General features: G+C 38.0%; 1 protein-coding gene across 1 annotated transcript in view; it reads right to left on the reverse strand.

Annotated features, from left to right (window-relative positions):
• Nucleotides 1-1844: 1844 nt before the first annotated feature.
• The window catches only part of LOC124157662 (signal-induced proliferation-associated 1-like protein 3), a 255007-nt gene continuing 236714 nt past the window's right edge, over nucleotides 1845-20137 (reverse strand). Inside the window, exons 5-22 of the mRNA XM_046532592.1 lie at nucleotides 17544-17686; nucleotides 17148-17269; nucleotides 15798-16036; nucleotides 15468-15571; nucleotides 15219-15376; nucleotides 14959-15065; nucleotides 14482-14616; nucleotides 14119-14362; nucleotides 12406-12727; nucleotides 11470-11585; nucleotides 10531-10686; nucleotides 9890-10001; nucleotides 8421-8954; nucleotides 8026-8185; nucleotides 7352-7668; nucleotides 6609-6991; nucleotides 5387-5848; nucleotides 1845-3655 (exon numbers count right to left, since the gene is read on the reverse strand). Of these exons, the coding sequence (XP_046388548.1) occupies nucleotides 3445-3655; nucleotides 5387-5848; nucleotides 6609-6991; nucleotides 7352-7668; nucleotides 8026-8185; nucleotides 8421-8954; nucleotides 9890-10001; nucleotides 10531-10686; nucleotides 11470-11585; nucleotides 12406-12727; nucleotides 14119-14362; nucleotides 14482-14616; nucleotides 14959-15065; nucleotides 15219-15376; nucleotides 15468-15571; nucleotides 15798-16036; nucleotides 17148-17269; nucleotides 17544-17686 (4025 nt within the window). The 3' untranslated portion in view covers nucleotides 1845-3444. The remainder of the gene's footprint in view (nucleotides 3656-5386; nucleotides 5849-6608; nucleotides 6992-7351; nucleotides 7669-8025; nucleotides 8186-8420; nucleotides 8955-9889; nucleotides 10002-10530; nucleotides 10687-11469; nucleotides 11586-12405; nucleotides 12728-14118; nucleotides 14363-14481; nucleotides 14617-14958; nucleotides 15066-15218; nucleotides 15377-15467; nucleotides 15572-15797; nucleotides 16037-17147; nucleotides 17270-17543; nucleotides 17687-20137) is intronic.

The raw sequence follows: 20137 nt of genomic DNA on the forward strand, positions 1-20137 counted from the left end.
CAAAGAAAAACTGCTTTGCTGCATATTACAAAAAAAAAAGAAATTAGAATTTGTTTGGTCCACCCCCCACCTAGGAGCCCAAAGTCATGTAAGGTCCAAGTTAAGAGATTTTAAGGGTCAGGTGATTAGCGACCGGTAGGTCCCCACAGCCATCTACAACCGGAAAAGCTAATCAGAGGAAATGAATAGCAGAAAATTACATCTAAGTTGATCTTGTGGTTCAGTGACCAATGTCTCAGTTTTATTACAAACGTTGCTTCTATCTGCAGCCTTACCATCTTGTTAGCATCATAATCCCAATATATCCCAATAATTAGGAACTCTTCAATGTGGTGATGCTCATAAGCAAAATTTACTCCAAACCGCAATCCAAAATACATAACTGATTCACATCATTAGTAGATTCTAAAAAACAAGAATATTTAATGCAAAAACAGTAGCGAGACATTAGAGAGTGCTCCTGCATAAAAAGTGCTCCTAATTCCAAAATATTTTCCATAACTTCTACAATAAATCCTTTTTCACCAAGAAAATATTTGAGAATAGAGTAGTTTCTATCATCAAAGAAAACGAAAGGCATTGATTGGGATTCGTCCCCCACCATTAGTGTATTCATTATATTCTAATTATTTGGTTTTAGAAATCCCAGTTCAGACAAATGTTAATGATCAATTTTAACCTCATTTGAAAAAGGCCAGACTGGTGCCCCTGCAATGCCTTTCCACGTGATGTCACAGGGACCCAGTGGCGCCGACTCCATGGGGCTTGGGGGGGCCCGAGCCCCCTCAATAATTCGCTATGGGTGTTGGGAAAAAAGTTTCAGGCTTGTCGATTTTCCCAGGAGTGTCCAGGTATCGAGATTAGAGTTCTCAGTGTTCTAATGTTGATCATATGACTCTTCGAAAATGCTTAAAAAACTAAAAACTCACTACTTATAAAATTTCCCGGGGCAAGATCCCCGGTTTGGGCCCCCCCAATATTTTTTGTAAGTCGGCGTCCCTGCAGGGACCTATACGAGGTGTCAGGAGTTTTACATCTTCATAAATTACAAATGCATGCATGTGGCACAGAGCTCAGGGAAATATCTCTTTATAATCACTCATTAAAATTGCCTATGGTCGGAAAGTTTCCTTCGTTTGATAGGGTATTAATATATATATTATTTAAGCCAAGCGCTACCTGCAAGCAGGGTGCTCTGCAACCTGCTAGCAGTCTGCATCGCAGCGGCGCTCAGAACCTCGCATCAAGGTGGCCTCACACAGAGGCTACCAGAACCAGAATGACATCACATAGGCTTTTACCAGCATTCATACTTAGCCATCGTGTTTTTGCACGCTTGAAAATTTTCACTTTTCATTTAATTACAAAAAATAGATATCGTCATTTAAAAACCTAAAAGCTTGAAATACGTACTCCAGGAATAATTCTCCACTTTCGATTTAGGCAATTAAAAAAAATAGGAAACCACCCTGTTCCCCCAGGGTGGTTTTCCTTCCAACCCTCTCGCAAGCCATTTTCTAGCAAATACGTTTTTTGGGGTGCGGCCATTACGAATGACTCTCCCACAGATTCAGTGCGCCACTGTAAAATTAAGGCTGCAAGCACGATTATGAGCAAGGTATCCTCAGTCCAAACCAAAGTAGCCCATTTTTTATGACCAATTTCATAACTGTAAGTACATCAAATTACTTAGGTGAATACAGGTTGTTGAACCAGCTGGTGTAGGCTGATAAATGGAGGGGGAGTTGAAGCTGAGTCATAATAGCTGGCAGGTTTCTAGTAAAATACACTTCTAGCCAAAGTAGACATAAGACAGGCCAATATAATAATAATGCTTTTAAGTATCTGTAAAAGAACAATATGTATGTTTTATTTGAAGTTGTGCTATTTACATAAACTGTAGCATTCTTACGTGGCATACAGAGCAATAAATATACAAAAGAAAATATATAGGTTGGTCATCGACCAGAATTTTTATCATATTCATAAAAGCTCTGACTGCACACGACACTTTACACAAAAATATATTTACAAGGTCATCAGCTAAATGAAAAACATTTATAAGAGCATATTTCCTGAGTCGTGCACTCATGTAAATATTTTGTATAATGGGTGTAAGACCCCATTGGAATACCTACTTACAAAAATTTAGTAAGTACAGATACCATGAAAAAGGCACCTATCACTCATTTCTTTCTTACATGAATCTATTATAATGATTGCTCATAACAGGCACAATATGTGTAGGTAACTTTGTTCACTGCTTTATGTGAGTCACTCATATAAACAATTAAATGATTTGAATTACTGAAAACAATACCTTGCTCACCTAAAGCCATCCTTCACTCATTTGTATGACTGATGCTTTCAAGGTATAAATTTACTAGCAATAAATCAAAAGAGCTTCAAACATTTGTTTCCACATAATATATGCAGTTCAACTTCAACAGCTTGACTTTCCACCTTTAACAATTTAAGGCACATGTAGCAGTTCTATTTTTTTCCCTTTAAGAATCATGAGAACAAAAATAAATGCTTAATTATATGTTAGTAATATGTAAAACAAGTGAAATTTAATACCAAATGCAATCCTTTAATGATCCTCAGAGGCAAATCCTAATATACGATGAATTATATTCGTACCCTGGCTTTCCTAGTAAAAATTGAAGGCACAATGACCAGCCATTTGCTCTTGGAATGAAAAATGTTTTCATGACAAATCTTTGGTGGGTGTATACCCTATTTAAAAGGCTGTTTTTTTTAGTGTAAAGAGACAACTCTTCTTGGCAATGACTTATGCCAAGTACAAAACAAAAAAGCACCATATAACTACTTCACTTAATGATATAACATAAAATAAGTTAAAGCCTTTGGCAGGTGTTGGTCCCAAATTACTATCCTGTTGAATATAACTCCAGGTATTCATGGGCCACAAATGAGTATAAATCTATTTCTAGGATCCATTATAAATGGGGAAAATACACAAATACACTCCAAAAAGGACAAAAGAGAAAAACTGTCATTACATCTGAAATTCACCAGCATATTTGGGCTGGGTGCTCATGAAGAATTAGCAATTAGGGAAATAAATACATACTTCTTAACACAAATACAATATTTTGTTTTCATAATAAGTAAGCACTAAAATTGTTCATGAAGTGGAATGAAATGCTGATTAACTTCAAGCAAACATTAATTATATACAGATTGTCTTGTTTACCAATGAAATAATTCATGTTGGAATCACTATGTAATACTTATAAAATGAACTCAACGATGCCTTGTCATGAAATTATCCCAACCATTCAATGACATTCATAAATACACAAATATATCCAATTTTTCTAGCTATTTACATTTACTACCTTTGAAATAATACAAAGATAGACTCTCGGATAATACTAAACCAGCATATTTCACACCATTTAGCAACAGCCGTAGGCATTACTGGTGTTGGATGGTCTGGAAGAACCAGTCAGTAAATCTTCTCAACTGTTGGGCAGAAGCTGCAGATTCCTCCTGAAGTCGACGATTTTCTTCCCTCAAATGTCTGACTTCTTCTTCCAAAGAAAGACGTCGACGTGTTTCACGTGCTACTCTCGACTCCAATTGCCCCAGCTGAGTTTGAAGCTCATGAACCCTACGACCACCACCACTGTAAGAAGGACACAAAAGATATAAGAGGTAAAAAAATATGAAGAAAAAATATTGTTGGAACAGCTCATAAGTATTACTTCCACTGTAAAAATGTTTACATATCCTGATAAATGTACATACATCAAGACAATCTATTCAACAAAAGGAAAATTCAGTCTGTAAAAAATCAGAAAATACATAGTTAATTATTATTACTGTAAGCCTATTCTAATAATAGCACCAGTTCACTTTTTCATTTAATGTTATTTTAATCCCATAATATTTTATTTTCAAACTGAGTTTCACATTGCCTTTTATGAAAGGGGTGTACCCAGGATAAAGAAGAGGAGGAGGGGGAAGGCAGCCTTGGTCATTCACGTTGAGGCATTGCAGCATGGTAGAGGTGAATAAACAAAAAAATTCATAACATATTAACTTATTGATAGAAAATTACATTAACTCCTCGACGTACGAACAAGATGCGTTCCGAAACCTTGTTCATAAGTTGAAAAACCTAAGCAAGACAACAACATGTGTAGTTATCCTACAGTATACAACACTACATTACAATTTTGTGTTAACTCACGACGTGAATAATAGATCAAGCTGTGCAAATGACGCACCTAGAGCCGAATTTTATTTGTAACGAAAAGGGTGCGGAAAAACAAGCGAAATGCTAAAATAAGTTCCTGGCTGCACAATGATTTAATTGATACATCGTTTCGACTATCCCCAAAAAGCCAGTTCCTCCACGCCACACAGCATTGCATCAGCCAATCCCGCTGGCGCCAAATTTGAAATTTCGGGCACTCTCCAATTTTTCGAATGTAAGAGAGAATCGTAGCACAGCTTTATAACTTATTAGAAACATTTGCTTGAAAAGAATTAATTTTCATTACAGAAAAACAGTGGCGTAGCCAGGAATGCCGTTCGAGGGGGGTTCAAAACCAGGGTGAAACTTTTTGAAAAACAGAGTACTAAGATGAGGGTTTTGCATTAATTTTTACACTTTTCATAATCGAAAAAACTTCATTTGTTTAAGACATATTTTGAAAATTCATGATTTTTCAATATTTTGTTTTCTTTTATGAAGGAAAATAAATGCGTTTTTATATTTTGGGGGGAGTCAGGACCCCCTGGGCCATCCCCCTGGCTATGCCACTGCAGATAAATGTATGATAATTAGAGATACTTGAGAATTGCACTTTCATTTTTTTTTCATAGCACTTTCAATTACAGTTTATCACATTTTGTTGCGTCTATTTTTTTATTTTCATAATGAGGTAGATGACGATGAAATGTAGTGAAACACAGTTATATGACAAAGTACAGGATATTTTAAATAATTACGTTGTAGAACAATAATAAATTAAAGAATAAGACATATAGTGGCGGAGGTGTAGCTTGCACGCGCCCACTTGTAGTTCGCGGCCACGTAGAGTCCCAGCCAACTAGCAGCTGGCCAGTCGCTCACATGCTTTAAAGCGGTGAGTGTCGGCGGAGCATTTAAACTGCGCTCAGCACAAAATGTACGAATTTTGCCGTCGAAAAGGCAAATTTGCGTAAAAATATCATGAAAGTCCAGTCATCGCATCTATGTCGCATTTATTTGTGCACATCGCATCTATGTCGCATTTATCGCATTTGCGATTTTCACGCATCTCTAATGATAATATAATTTTTCATTGAAGAAAACTTGTTCAGTTGTTTATAACCATTTAATTTTCTTTCGAATGAAAGAAAAATTTACCTGCTAATATTCCCTCCAGTGTCCAAGCCAAGCCTCTCTGCAACATGATCAACCCAATGCCCAAGCCTTTGTCCATTCCTGGCAGCTTCTGGTACACCATTGTCACTATCTTCCACATCTTCATTGTCATCCTCTTCGCCATCAATGTCTCTCCTTACAACATCCTTTCTCTCACTTTTCCTGCACTTCACCTCTTCATCTTCTCCTTCAGTTGCCTGAATGAGCATTGCACGAGTGGCTGTGTCAACTAAACTGGGCCAGTCCATCTGTCGAGAGTCCGAGAGGGGCAAAGGCGGTAGCAGAGAGGCAGCGGGCAACGCTGGTATGAGGGGAGGAGGTGGCAATGCTGGAACCGAAGATGACCCTTGCGATGACGAATTCTCAGAAAATATCACCCCAGATGATACGGCCGATAAATTCTTTTGAGTTCCAGATGGAGTCTTTATTACTCTGGGGGAGAGCCTGGAACAAATAGAAAGAAAGGTGATTCCCTTAACTTATGCAAGTGATCATATGTAACAAGGAGCCCAAAAAATAAATATACCAAGGGTAGAGTGGAATTCTTCCGGAATGAAACTGTTACAAAATAATTAAGTTAATTTTTGGGACATGAATGAACTCAACAATGCTTAAGGATTTAGGTGATATTACATTACTGTTCAACAAAAACAACCACTAACTCATTTATGATAATCCGAACATAAATTATTGAACTTGAAGAGGACATTTGGAGGATTTAAAGGCCACTTCATCTGTACAAAAATTTCCTCAATTCTTTATATACATGTAGTTCGTGCACTCCATTTGCAGTGGTTCTCATCAGGGCCGCTCACAGACTTCTTGTGGCCTGGGGGTAGAGTTTGGGTGCATAGCCCCCTCCCCTGAAGAGAAATAACTCCTTAACTCAGTGGCACGTGATAGTCAACCCTATCCCCCCTGTAGTCGGCCCTGGTTCTAATGGAGAATTCCTTAACAATCACATTATCAACTTTTATTGGAAAAGGTACTTAGGAATAATACACATCACTCAGAGAAAGATTTGGAAATTGATCCAAGTCTACACTAAATATCGCAAAAATTACCTCATCACCTAAGCAATCATATTGATGCAACTTCTGAACATGCTATTTTGCCAAAGTGACCAACCAGTGAAGAAAAATTTTATCAGTTCAAAATTTCAGACACTCCCATATAAGCAATTGCAATTCATGAATACACTCACCTTTCTTCCTTGCTCATTTTATTTTCACTAGGTGCAGGGCTAGATGCAGTGCTTGCATTGGATATCACCGTAGCGGGACGGGCGGTAGTAAAGATAACATCAGCTCCAGAAGATCCATTTCCAGCTGGCTCAGGTCCACTTAGGCCTCGAGAAACATTAGCCCCTTTCCGCTCTATGCTGATATTCTCAGTGCTCATGTCCTGATGAGACTGAGAGGTTGTGTGGTGCGGAGCCAGCATACTGAGCGCAGACCCAATTGCAAGGTTCTCCCGAGAGCGTGACCGATTGCCGACTCCACCCAATCGGCCAACAACATCGAGTCCACTGCTGCTGTGAACCTTTCCAGTAGAACTGACGACAGATCCCCTAAGGCTGTCCCCATCCTATTCAAAATATATTTAAAATGATGTTACACACACGCAAGCAATAGCCATAAATTATTACACGTGACATTTGTTTTAAAACTAAAGGTTCTCAAATGCCCTTCCATTCAAGCTTATGAATAAATATTTCAATAAAATATTTTAATGAAAATAACAAATAGGAGGGAAAACATATTTTCAACAAGTGGTCACTACTACGGCACAGAAATATTTTACTGGTGAATCATTTTCAAGACCCAATGCCATATCCTACCAACAGTATAACATTCAAGGTTAAAAATTTATTGATTGAAAATCTTGTTATTTTATGAAAATCCAATTTTGTACTTATTACAAACAAAATTGCTAGATAAAATTTACCTGACTCAAATCCCCTACAGTATCACTATCACGATCAGATCTAAGATAATCAGGATTTATTAATCGCATCAAATCCTCTTGCAGAGTGCTACATGCAAGGTTGGCACTGTTGCGATTTGCTGATCGCCCAGTGACACCAGGCCTGAGACGAGCTTCTCCAGTGTCCCTTCCAATGCTTCCCCCTCCACTGCTGCCGCCAGAGGGCCTTGGGCTCTGATTCCTACTGCTACCACTAGATGGTGTTATTGTCCCACTACGCTTTGTGTTCGCCCTCCGCATTCGAGGAGAAACATTACTGCTTCCAGCTGATAATTCATCTACAAAAGAATAAGATATAAAATTTTAATTAAACATATTCACCAATACTCACGACTAAAATTATGCAGATATTAAAGGCCAGAACAAATTCCTCTTCACACAGTAAAGGTAACTTATGATAAAATTACATCCAACCCAAAAACCATTTATCACATTGAATTTAGATACAAATGAGGCAAAATATTTAATTATCATAATAATAGATACATTTATTCAGGCGAGGTTGAGACCCCTCTTCCACCTAACCCCTTAAATAACCATTTTAAAGCCCAGCCAACAGGATATGGTTACCACTATGAAACTCTGTTAAATTAGTTTAATTCTTTAAAGTGTGCAGGTAATAGATGAATAGTTACCTTCACTGCGGGCTCCAGCAAGACTAGTAGAACTGGTGTCAGTTGAATGTCCATCACTCAATCCTAAGGGACGAGTCAGATCACCTCGATGAACACAATCAGGAGGTAAACTTGCTGACTTTAAGGCACCAAAGTCATTTTGAGGAGTATACTCGCTGAGCTGAAGGGAGAAAAGGTTGAAATCATGAGGAAACTTTGCTATGGCAACATAATATGTATATGTAAAATTATCTAGGGATGAGAAAAACAGAGCCTAGTTAAATTCAATAAAACTGAGTAATTTCCACCTTACTTTAAATTTTCAAGGGTAATACCCAGTTCATATGAGAGAAAAGCCAATAACTTTTAAGTCCCTAAAAATATTAAATGTATGCACTGATTGAAAAAATAATTACCTTTGAAGACTTTGAATGATACTCGAGCTGCCTATCCATCCTAGGTATTGGCCTGACCTCTCCAAGTTTGAATTCCTGCGACGCTGATGGCTGTAGTCCTCCAACCATGACCCCACCATCATTGTAGATGGACAGTGACCCCATTGACGAATGCCCGTGAGAAGAGTTGACGGGTGTGATAGCATAATTACTATGGTAGTGGGAATTGGAGACGGAGCCTTGCATTTTTGAGTTGATGTTTGGAGTGCTACTTTGACTCGATGAACTGGAGTGAGAGGGTTCATCAGTGGGCGGCCCCCTCCTCTTCGGAGCCACCTGGTGGAAGGCACTGCCTCCACCAGACCCCAAACGAGCTGGCAGTGGTGGGGGAGGTGGAGATCCATTAGTTCTTATACCAGAGCTTGGTCCGCTGTTCAGTATGATGCCAGAAGCTCCTGTGGTGGTGATGGCATCCTGGCCTACTTCAGCCGGCTCCAGCAACTCATACCAGCGGTCATCACTGGAGTGACCACTGGATGAGCTAGTCATGGTACCCTTTAAGTTAAGAGAAGACCATGAATTAATGAATGGATTAAGGATAGGGCATCCCTCTTACAGCCTCTTTTGCCCTGTCATGCTCATACTGCTAGCCATAGGGGGGAGGGGGGGGGGGCAAGCACGGGGGCACGTGCCCACCGCCAGACCCTTAAAAAATATGCAAGATTATTAATATGGTCCCATTATCATTGCCCTCGTTTTGTATTATGAGGTATACTTGTGCCTCCGCCTCCCAGAACAAAATCCTGGATACGACCTTGCTTGTGTCCCCCCCAGAAAGAAATCCTGGATTTGCCCCTGCTGCCGGCTATTCCAAATTATATGTGCCCACTCCCTGGCTCATCTTCAAGACTTATGAACTGAGCCCCCACTCCTCCTACTTGAGAGCAAGTTCTCCCTATTCAAGAAAATCCTAGATACATGCTGGAAAAGAAAATCCTAGATACATGCTGGATAAGATTTCATTTATGTGAAATTTACAGTTTTTTTTCTTCAATATTAAGCAATTTCACCAAGTTAATCCTCAAACTATTAAATTTTCTAGATACATCCCTGAATGCAAACCTATTGACAATACTGTTAACTGCACACACCCATGCCACGAACTGGTGGAACCTACACATGGCTCTTGCGACAAGGCATAGGCGAATGAAACTCAACCTCATCATAACCAAGGTTGGTGAATGTTACAAAAGTTATAAATATACAAGCTACCTTGGGTATGATGGATTGCAGGAGATTCATAAGAAATAAATTTGTGGTAATTTTTTAAAAATTCCAATATCAAAAGTGAAGATATTTAAATGAAGGTCTTTCAGCAGTTCCATTGAGTTTTTCCTAGTAATTAAGAAAAGTTAGGAGCACTAAATTCAAATGGCTAAAATTAATAGAATGAAAACAAAAAAAACAAGAATGTTAAAATGAGAAATTACCTCTGGATTTGATGGAAATCTAGAGTCCATAGCTGCAAATGATTTACTGCTGCTGCCAGTTCCATAACCTGAGCTGTTACTTGATCTAGGTGGGGACAAACTTCTTTCATACCTTTGAAAATAAATTTTGAAAAATGGCATAAAATTAGAATCAGTGAGTAAATCACACTGCTTTTGCAAAATATATTTTTACGTTTTATGAACAGGAAATACATACTTTTACAGCAATTAAAAAAATTGGAAAAGCAGTTAGGCAGTGCTAAAATTGCATTTTTATCAAATACATGGCATTTTACTAGTAACAATTATGCAGAAGGAAGGTGTTAACAGAATATTTAAGCATTTAACTTGAATATTTAATGATGCAATTCAGTGGTGTCATGGTGACGGGACTCGCCAGAACGCAGTTCTGGTGTTGGTTAACGTAAGACATAATAGTCAAATAACACTTCTATCAATTTTGTTGCCTCCAAATTTCTAATAAAAACATTTGTAACAAAACAAAAAATTGTAATAAAATGTAAATTATAACTTGTAATAAAAAAGACAGTAATATTTCACTTCTAAAAAAAAGTTAAGGAAAGTGCATTCCAGCACTGCTAATTTTGCCATGACGTCACTGATGCAATTATAATATGTACCTTCTTCGATGATTTCCAGGGACAGCCTGTTGGTGAGTCGCAGGCTTGGAGTTATTTTTACCAGAAGACCCACTGACTTCATCAGGACCACCAAGGTTCTCATAATCACCTTCATAATTTCCAATTGTGTACTTACAGTCAGTCAACCAGCAACCCCTAAAAGGAAAGATACCAATAAAAATCTTGTAGGCTACAATAGATTACAAACAGGAAAATTTAAATCTATAGTTTTGGGTTACTTCAGGATGCCAGTGGCAGATACACATGGAGGCACAGGGGTGCGTGCCCCTCTATGCGGGGCTGCCCGCATTGCCAAACATTGCAGAACCACAATTATAATTTTTTTTATAGCATAAGATCTCATTGTCTTGTATATGCGCATAATTAGTTTGAATAAAACTATCTTAAACTTTGCATGTAACTTGATTATTTAATTTATTACGAGAAATTATAGGTAGCTCTAAATATATTTTGTGCCCCCGCAAAGTTTTTTCTGTATCCGTTACTGCAGGATGCTGATGACAGCAAAGTCAATGGACACATAGTAAGTAAGTTTGGTAGGTAATTTGCAGATTATGTTAGTTATTTGAGAATTGTGAAACTACATAAATAAATCTATAGCAACCAAAAGCTAGTTGGCAATCTTGGAAATCACATTCTTTGACAGTGAAGTTCTCCACTTACTTAATTTAAGCAGAAATATGGGTTATAGAATTAATGCCAATACAAAGTTTATTCCAACCCCAAGGATTGAAAAAACCAGCGCAACAGCCTCCCTAATCAACTCAGTCTAACTGATGCATGTTTTATTAGTTTAACTACGTACATTTAAAAAAAACATGCTTCACAATGAGCATTACAATTTTTATGGTAAAGTAACAGGATTACCACTGCAAACATAATTTTTAGTGGTAAAAAATTAATCAAATGAACACTCACCTACGAGGATTTCCATCAGGCAGAGGGGGAATCACAGTTACTGTAACTAAAACAGATGTTTTCAACAAATCCACCATTTGGTCGTGGGAGAGAGTAGACACAGCAACCTTGCAGATCTGGAAAAGAAAAATGAAACAACCAGGTTAGATCTCAAGTGGAACTACATATTTTCCCCTGAATAAAACTGTATCCACATTCCTTTGTCTTGTTAGGGGTTCGATCCCTTATCCCCAAAACTTACATTGGGCGATTAACCAATTAAGCTACAAATACATCTTACTGTGTGGAACTTTGATTGGAGCACTTAGAATGAGTTCACAGCATTTGGGTTCGAAACCCACTGAGGGGAAAATGATATTTCTCCACCATCATTTTGCTAATGAAATTAAAATTCAATGCAATAGTGTAATAACCAAATCACTTTAAAGATTAACTGATGGCCAATGAATCACTCACTCAATTACACCAAAATTATCAAAAATAAAAATAATTTTACGGAGGAATTGGAAGAAAAACAAATTTTATAAATTTTAAACCCATCTTGACAACTGGAACGAAACCCTAGGGCGGGCTCGCGAGGATACACTCCCGGGGGCAGGTTCTGTAAGAGCGAGCTTTTTGCCTCTGCACCCAGAAGGGGGAGGACAGGAAGGAGAAAGGAAGGAGGCGCGATAGGAGCCCGACGACGCCTCCTGGGACAGGATAGGGGAGGAACTTTATGTATGATAGGGGAGGAAGGGAAGGGACGAGGAATCCCGCACCGTCACAAAGGCCCTACCATCAGCGAAACCAGGCATCAGCCATTGCTAGTCTAACAACTTTGGAGGATTATCCTATGAGGAAGAATAATCCAACGATCAAATTGTTAGATAACCCATCTTGACATAAGAGTGAAAAAGATGAGCTCTATATAGTCTTTACACATCATAAACATACCTCAACTAGTCTGGCTCCTTGTCGAAGACCAGCCGACCAAGCATGCCCGGACGGCTCGACTTGGGTGACCACTCCATCGGGCTGAACATGAAATCCCAACTGTCCAAGGGGATTCCTACGGAGAGGCAGTTCCTGGGCGGCTGGGAGAGGATGTAGGCCTTTTGATCCACTCCCAGGATTTCCATTATTGTCAATGACACCATCTCGTTGCCCAGCAACCACACGTAACCTAGCCACTATTTCCATCAATTCATCCCGATCAGCATCACCATCACAAACTTGTACAGTCACACATTCACCTTGGTGGTAGTAAATCCTTAAACTGAAATCAAACCAAGACAAAATGCCACAAATGATTAATAATTTGATCCACTTATTACACTATTGTAGATGATATAAGACCATGCGAAACCCAGGGAAATTCTATTTTGTAAAATTGATCATGTATTATTTTTTTAATAATCACTTTAAGGGTATTACATACAGGGAAGTTATGACATTCCAGCATGTGTCAGACGATGTGCAGTTGAGTGAAATGTGTCATACTTGAATTTAAAAAAAGTGTGAAAAATTCAAGTGGATTGATTTTATTTTTGTAATGGTAATAAGTTTTTCCTTCAGTGAGATGACAGTATAGTTCTGAAAGTTTTCTGACTGTCCATGTGCAGTGCATACACTTTGTTGCTTCCAGTGACTTTTCTAAAATTAGTGCACCATTCTATCATTTTATCCAATTACAGTGAAACCTCGATTTTACATTCCTCCATTATACACTTTCCCTGATTTTGCACAGTTTTTATCAGGTCCCAAACAATGCCGCATTTAAAAAATGATACTCTATTTTACAATATCCTCAATTTTGCACTTTTTGTAAGTGGTCCATTCAAAAGTGTAAAATAAAGGTTTCACTGTATTACATAGTTTGGGTACTAAATTTATAAGAATGCAATTTTGAACTTATAAACCTACCTTGTATAAAAGAACAATAAAAGGGTAATGACAGAGCAAAATGAGTAGTGATCTGGGAATAGGGCAGCCAATTTTTTGTTTGAAAAAAAAAAAGAAATCATGAACCTGACCAAATGCTGCAAGAAAAATTGACTTATCATTCCTGGTAGAAGTAAGTAAATAATTACGCATGCATTCAGTGACATAGGAAGTCCGGATACACCTTTCCATAGTTAGAATAGATGGAATGAAAGAGGGAATTGTCATTGATGAAAAGAGAAAATAACAAATACCACGCCTTCATAAAACATGGAAGGGTTGGCAAACATAAATAGGTGTAGGGGCAGATTTAGAGTCATTTCCTCCCCCCCAAATTCTATCAAGAATTTACTATTTTAATGAGAATAAAACAAATTTTTGGAGCACTCAAATGAATTTTACCTGTTGCTAAGAATAAAAATGAAATTTTAGGCTCCAAAATGCATAAAAAAAGGGTATTGAAAAATTTTAGGTGGGAGAACGCTCCTCTCTCCCGGGGAGTATTCCATACACTCCAAACCTAGGTCACGACCCTACTTAAATTTGATGCTGACTCCACCCCTCAGTAGGTGGGAAGTTAAGGAGACTTAAACAGATTAGACAGGGTGCTGGGAAGATTTGGCGGTAGAGGAGTGGTTATTCACTTCAACATTACAGGTCTAATGGGAGTTGGGGTGGGAGAGAGAGCATGGAGATTCAATTCCATCATTTACCATTTTTTCTTACCTGTTAGCTTGTGCTGCCCAACCAAGAATGGCTTTGCATGGAGTAACAAAAACTATTTCCTGAGAATTTTCCTCAATTAAAACAAATGTTTCAGTTGATATGGCCAAAAAACACTCCACAAGGGTTGACTGTCCACTATCATCCAACAAGACTTGCCATGAGATTGCACCTTTTTGGGCTGCATCTGGCAAGAATCGAGGGGGCTTGTGACGTTCCTTCTTTTTGCTACTGAATGACAGCATTGCTGTTGAAAAAGAGATGGAGGACAATCCGCGTCAATTGGATAAAAGCATTAAAATATTTCACTTTCATCATCATATTTTGCAAAAACATAAAATGAAATAACCACAGTGAAATACTTACAAAATTTTTGCCCACTATCAACAGTTGTTGTAGTCGAATAATTAGCAGTAAGATCTTTCAGGTACTCTTGTCTTGTACGCGTGGCCATTGTGGCAAATTTTTCAGAGCGATGGGCAGCGTTTTCAGCATTAATGACTGAAACAAGCAATACATTAATTATTAAATAAGCTTAAGATGAATTATTATTTTATGAAGTATTGAGATAATAAAAGGAGCTATGTACAAATGAAACTTACGAAGATAAAAAACTTAAAATTAAATGAATACTTTTTTTCAGTGGACTAGTTCAACAAAATTTCAGATAAATATCGTCACTTTGCCCTGATAATTGTAGGACACAAAAAGTAATCGCTAATACCTTTCTGTGAATTAAGATAATGAATAAAATTTAGATAAAAATAACCTTTGGGTTATTAGCAAACATTGGGAAATTTTGTCTTAAAAAATCCATACAAATATATCTGAGGTCTGTTATACCTTTGGCCAACAAGAAATCAGCAAATGCTTTGGACTTGGGATAAATTGCGCCATCTGCTATCGGTGGGCCAAAAACTGGAACTTCTTTCGACCTACTGACGGCAACGCTGGAAAAGATGCAAGTTAATAAACGTTAAAAAATAGAACTATATTATAGTGTGTAGAATAAATACAAATAAAATAGTATCCAGAATAAGTGTTAATGCAACTGCATGTCAAAGTATAAAGATTGGATCAATGATAAAACTTAAAATAAATACCTGTATTGAACATTTTCTGAGCATGGATTCAAGGCACGGACAACAATAAATACATGCTGAAACTGAGAGCGAATATTCTTTGGTGTGAACGGAAGAGCACCTGGCTCTTGGAAGACAATAGTAACAATATCATTTCCAATATGACGTTTTCGTAGTAACTGAAAAAAATCAATGGAATACAATAACATAAATAATCCATACCAAACATAAATCAATAGGGTGCATATATTAAAAAATAATAATAATTACCTGTTGTCTATTATTTGGTGTAAAAGGTAAAAGGGTGGATACATGAAACATTATCTCACAGTCCTGATATTGAGCATATACAGAATATAAACCAGTAGAATCCGCTGTAAACAAAATAAAATCATACTTAATGAAATTATAAAAATAACTTAAAACTTGAAAAAAGGAACAAAAGAAATTTTAAATTGGATAAATGTTGAAATCATTGCATATATATTTTAATAAAAGGGGATAGTGTTATGTTCTCCCGTCGCATAAAACGTTTCATTTAAACCAGAATATACAAAAATTTTGAGCAGCAAGCAGGATAAATATTGGAAATGAACTTACTCTTATTGTCAAGGCCAGCTTTATACTTGTCAAATCCTTTCAGCCGTACTCTCTGTCCAATAGTCTCCAGAAACTCATTGAATGCTGGTCCTGCTTCCTCATTATTGTACATCTCCTCTTCCGTTGACTGCCCAGCTCTACAATACATGATCCCTACTTTATAGTGAGTTGTTAGACCTTGCTGATCTAACTTCAGAAGTTGTTCCTCAGTTTGCGGAGACTGTACTCCCAGCCTCAGGCTGTAACAAAAAAAGCAAAGGGCAAATATCAAGCAAAATATATGCAGGAAAAAATAATGAGCATTCTTCAAATATTCAAACTGAGTTTACTGAAACAGATCTCTATGCATACAACTGAATCATATATATAAACCAACAATGGCTAATAATTGATGTCGGCAGCCAAATCCTCAGGTTGACGTTGGTAAAAATTAGTGAAGGGACATTCAAATAGTTGAATCATCGAATAAATTGAATAATGAGCCTTTTACACTTTTTGGTATTCGATGACACAAAGTTATCAATTATTCAAATTTCGAATTCACAGCACAGACTGTCCGTGATTCTCATCAAATCTGTAGAAAATGGTTGGGTCTTACATGAAGGTTTGCACATTTGGTTGGCTCAATTCTTTAATAATATTTATACGAAAAATTATCAAGTGAGCGGTAAAATATGTAAAATGCCAGTGACTCCACGAGAACAACACTAAGAAGAATGTATGCACCCTAGATGGCAGTTCCTTTTCCCTGACTACCAGTGTATGATGAAATTTACATTTTACATATTCTAATTTCAAAGTAATTTTCAATTCTTTATTTAATTTAAGGTTTGCAATGAACATAATAAAGCATTACCAATAATAAAACCTTCAATATGCATATAATAAAAAAAACAAAAGAATTTTGGAGCTCCATGGGCGCAAGTTTTACGTCATTGTGGTTGACAGTTGCTTCAGGATTTAGGAGTCGTATTGAAGTACATTGACTAGCAAAGTGTTCAGCATTTTTTAAATTTAAATTTTCATTTGTACTTAAAATTGGTGAAAAAATTCATATTCAGTATCCAGTGATGAAGTCCTCAATATTCGAGTGAGATATTCGGAAAAAATTTAAGTATTCGTATTCGATATTTTAATTCGAGAAAAATCCTATTTGACCCATCTCTAGTACAACATTTTCAATGAATTTCATTTTGCTTTTAGGGCAAGAATGAGCCAAGGTGACATTGACTGGTGGCAGGGATAAGAAAAGAAAATATGTAATTTTTTCAGGACATAATTTAGATGTGTATGCCCAGAAAGCATGCAAAAAATAATGGGAGAGCACAACAATATCATTCACCAACTTACCACGACAGCTGAATTTCAGGAGTCACGTACTCGAGGACTTCCTTGGTATTAATGCCTTTACTACTGGATGACTTCAAAGATGGGATTGCATCCTCTAGGACTGACCCTCTTAATGTCAACAGCTAAAAGTAAAGAACAAATAATCATTTTAATACAAAAAATAAAAATTGTTCGATACATATATGCATTCACAAAGACTTAATTTTGACACATTACATATCGTCTTGAATTTTTATTCATAAAAGCAGTTAACTGGTTTAATAAAAAACTTTCTTACTTTTTGAATATTTAAAACAATCATAACAGGAATTCAGACCTTTAAATCAAAATTACTGACAAATCTTTTCTACACATTTACCAATTACAAATTGGCATTTTATGACATTGGTTTGTTACCTCACTAGTCCTGACAATCAGTCGGTACAGGTACTGGTGTGAATTGTCGGATGAATTTGAGTTATCAGGTTCCTGTTTTTCTCTCCTTAGACTGATAGCAACAGGCCCCAGGTTTTCGTCAATCCCAAACCAATTGTAATGTTCTGGAGAAGAAAAGAAAATTTCAATGGATTAGTGAACACAAATATTGACTTGAGTCTCAAGTAATCATAATTTAATAACAGAATGATTCAAATTCTTAAAACAAAAAACTAATTAATTTAAAAATGTATCCTATCAAACCCCAAATTATTCAAATATCTTTATTCAGAGGAAAACTTTTCTCCATGTATTTATACGTTCGTGCCACTGCCCTATGATCATTTCAAATTATACGTAAAATATAATTAATAGTAGCGGGCGTAACTTTGTGGACATCCTTTATCATAGGAATAGATGAGGTAAAAACTTGGCTATTTCCACATGGTATTTTATAAGTTCAACAGATGCAGGCGTGGTGGAAGTTCAGCATATTTAAATAAAAGATGGTATTTTATTGTGACAATTTATTAAGAACACATTATTGTGACAATAATGTGTTTACAGGTCACAGTAAAATGCCATGTGGAAATAGCCAAGTTTTTATTTCATCTATTGGTATGGTATGGTCTTTGGAGGAGGCGACCGACAGCCGAGGTCATTTGCGCCATGAGGGTAGGGTATGGAAGGGTGGAGAGAAACCCGGCGTCGGCATTAGCCTGCTCTTAACGAAAGGCGCCAAGGGGACCACGGCTTAACGTCCCATCCGACGGACGGAGTGTTGCGCTTGAAATGTCCTCCACACAACACTCAAGCAGGGATCGGGCAGTCTCTGAAAATTCTCTGCCACTGTCGGGATTTGAACCCGAGCCCGCCGGGTGGAAAGCCAATATTTCATCTATTCCTACGATAAGTAAAATATTTTGACGCCCCCCTCCTGCCCCTCCCTGGCTACGCCCTTTCTCCACGACGGGGGTGATTAAAATTTCGCGACACAATTTTTCTCCGCCCTGTATAGCTGTCCAAGCCATGTGCTAAATTCAAATATATCTGTACTTCAAGCCAAATGTAAGTTGAATTTTTTTCAAAACTCCAGACAGAACGAATAGGGTGGTTTCCTTCATCAAAGAAAACGAAAGGCATTGATTGCGATTCGTTACCCACCATTAGTGTATTCATAATATACAAATTATTTTGTTTTAGAAATACCGGGTTAGACGAATGGCAATGGTCCATTTTTATCCTCATTTGAAAAGGGCCAGATTGGCGCCCATGCGATGCCACTCCACGTGACGTCACAGGGACCTAGTTTCTATACGAGAAGATAGGAGTTATACGTCGTCTGAGGTTACCATTGCATGCATGAGGCGCACAGCTCAGGGAAACATGTCTTTACAATCACTTATTAAAACTGGCTAAGGTCGGAAAGTTTTCCTCGTTTGATAAGTTATTAATAATCCTTATTTAAGCCAAGCGCTACCAGCCAGCAGGGTACTAGGCTAGCCGCTAGCAGCCTGCGTCGTATCACCGCTAAGCCTCGCCTCAAGGTCACCTCGCAGGGCGGGAGGGGGAACCAGAAATACGTCACGCGGAGAGACTTCCCGACATTCATACTTAAGCGTCGCGTTTTCGCGCGCTTGAAATTTTTCACTTTTCATTTAATCGCGAAAAATAGATATCGTCATTTAAAAATCTAAAAGCGTGAAATACGTATTCCAGGAGTAATAATCTTTCGATTTAGGCAATAAAAAAATAATAGGAAACCACTCTATTATTCAAATATCTTTTTTCAGAGGAAAACCTTTCTCCGTGTATTTATACGTTCGGGCCGCTGCCGTATGAACACTTCAAATTATAAGTAAAATATTTTGACGGACGCAAACACCGTCACGCGGGGAACGGACAAATGTACGGCGGAGGAGGGGAGTGTGAGTGACAGAATGCGATACACGATGTGCATCCCCCGGCCAAACAAACAAACCCCTGCCGAGCCAGACGTTCCTCCCTCCCGCCAAACGAAAGGGTTAAGGCGGCGAACACAGCCGGGGAAGAAGAAGAAAAGTTACGACCCGAGAGAGCGGTCGTAAGAAAAGACCTCTTTTATACCGCTTCAGGGACGCTCATGTGGAGAGAGGACCATTCTCTGTATTTTTTTTAATGTTACCACCCTGATCTCGAATCTGTTCAAGCTCTGAAGACCAGGGGGATAGATTTTGGAGCCCCTCCGGATGATAACGAGGCCTCCACGACGGGGGCGGGGCCTTCCAAAACACGCACGGGCCCCCGGAAGGTGGCGATTGATGCAGGGAGGTGAGAAGCTATTATAATGGTAGAGGAGGGTGGGGACATCGTCTGGTTTGGACCCCAATGAGAAAGGGTGGTAAGTGACTAGAGACTAGCCGCTCCGAACGGATCCGTTCCTTAGGAACTTAAAACAATTGGGGAAAAAGAAATGAGGAATCCGGTTGCGAGGATAATAATTCGGAGTAAGCATTAACTATATAAACTACGAAAAGATTTCTTTCATGATATAATGATGAGTGACAGTCGTTAAGGGCATGTTAATTATACACTAT

This window comes from Ischnura elegans, chromosome 4 (genome assembly GCF_921293095.1).
Source record: "Ischnura elegans chromosome 4, ioIscEleg1.1, whole genome shotgun sequence".
Lineage (NCBI taxonomy): Eukaryota > Metazoa > Arthropoda > Insecta > Odonata > Coenagrionidae > Ischnura > Ischnura elegans.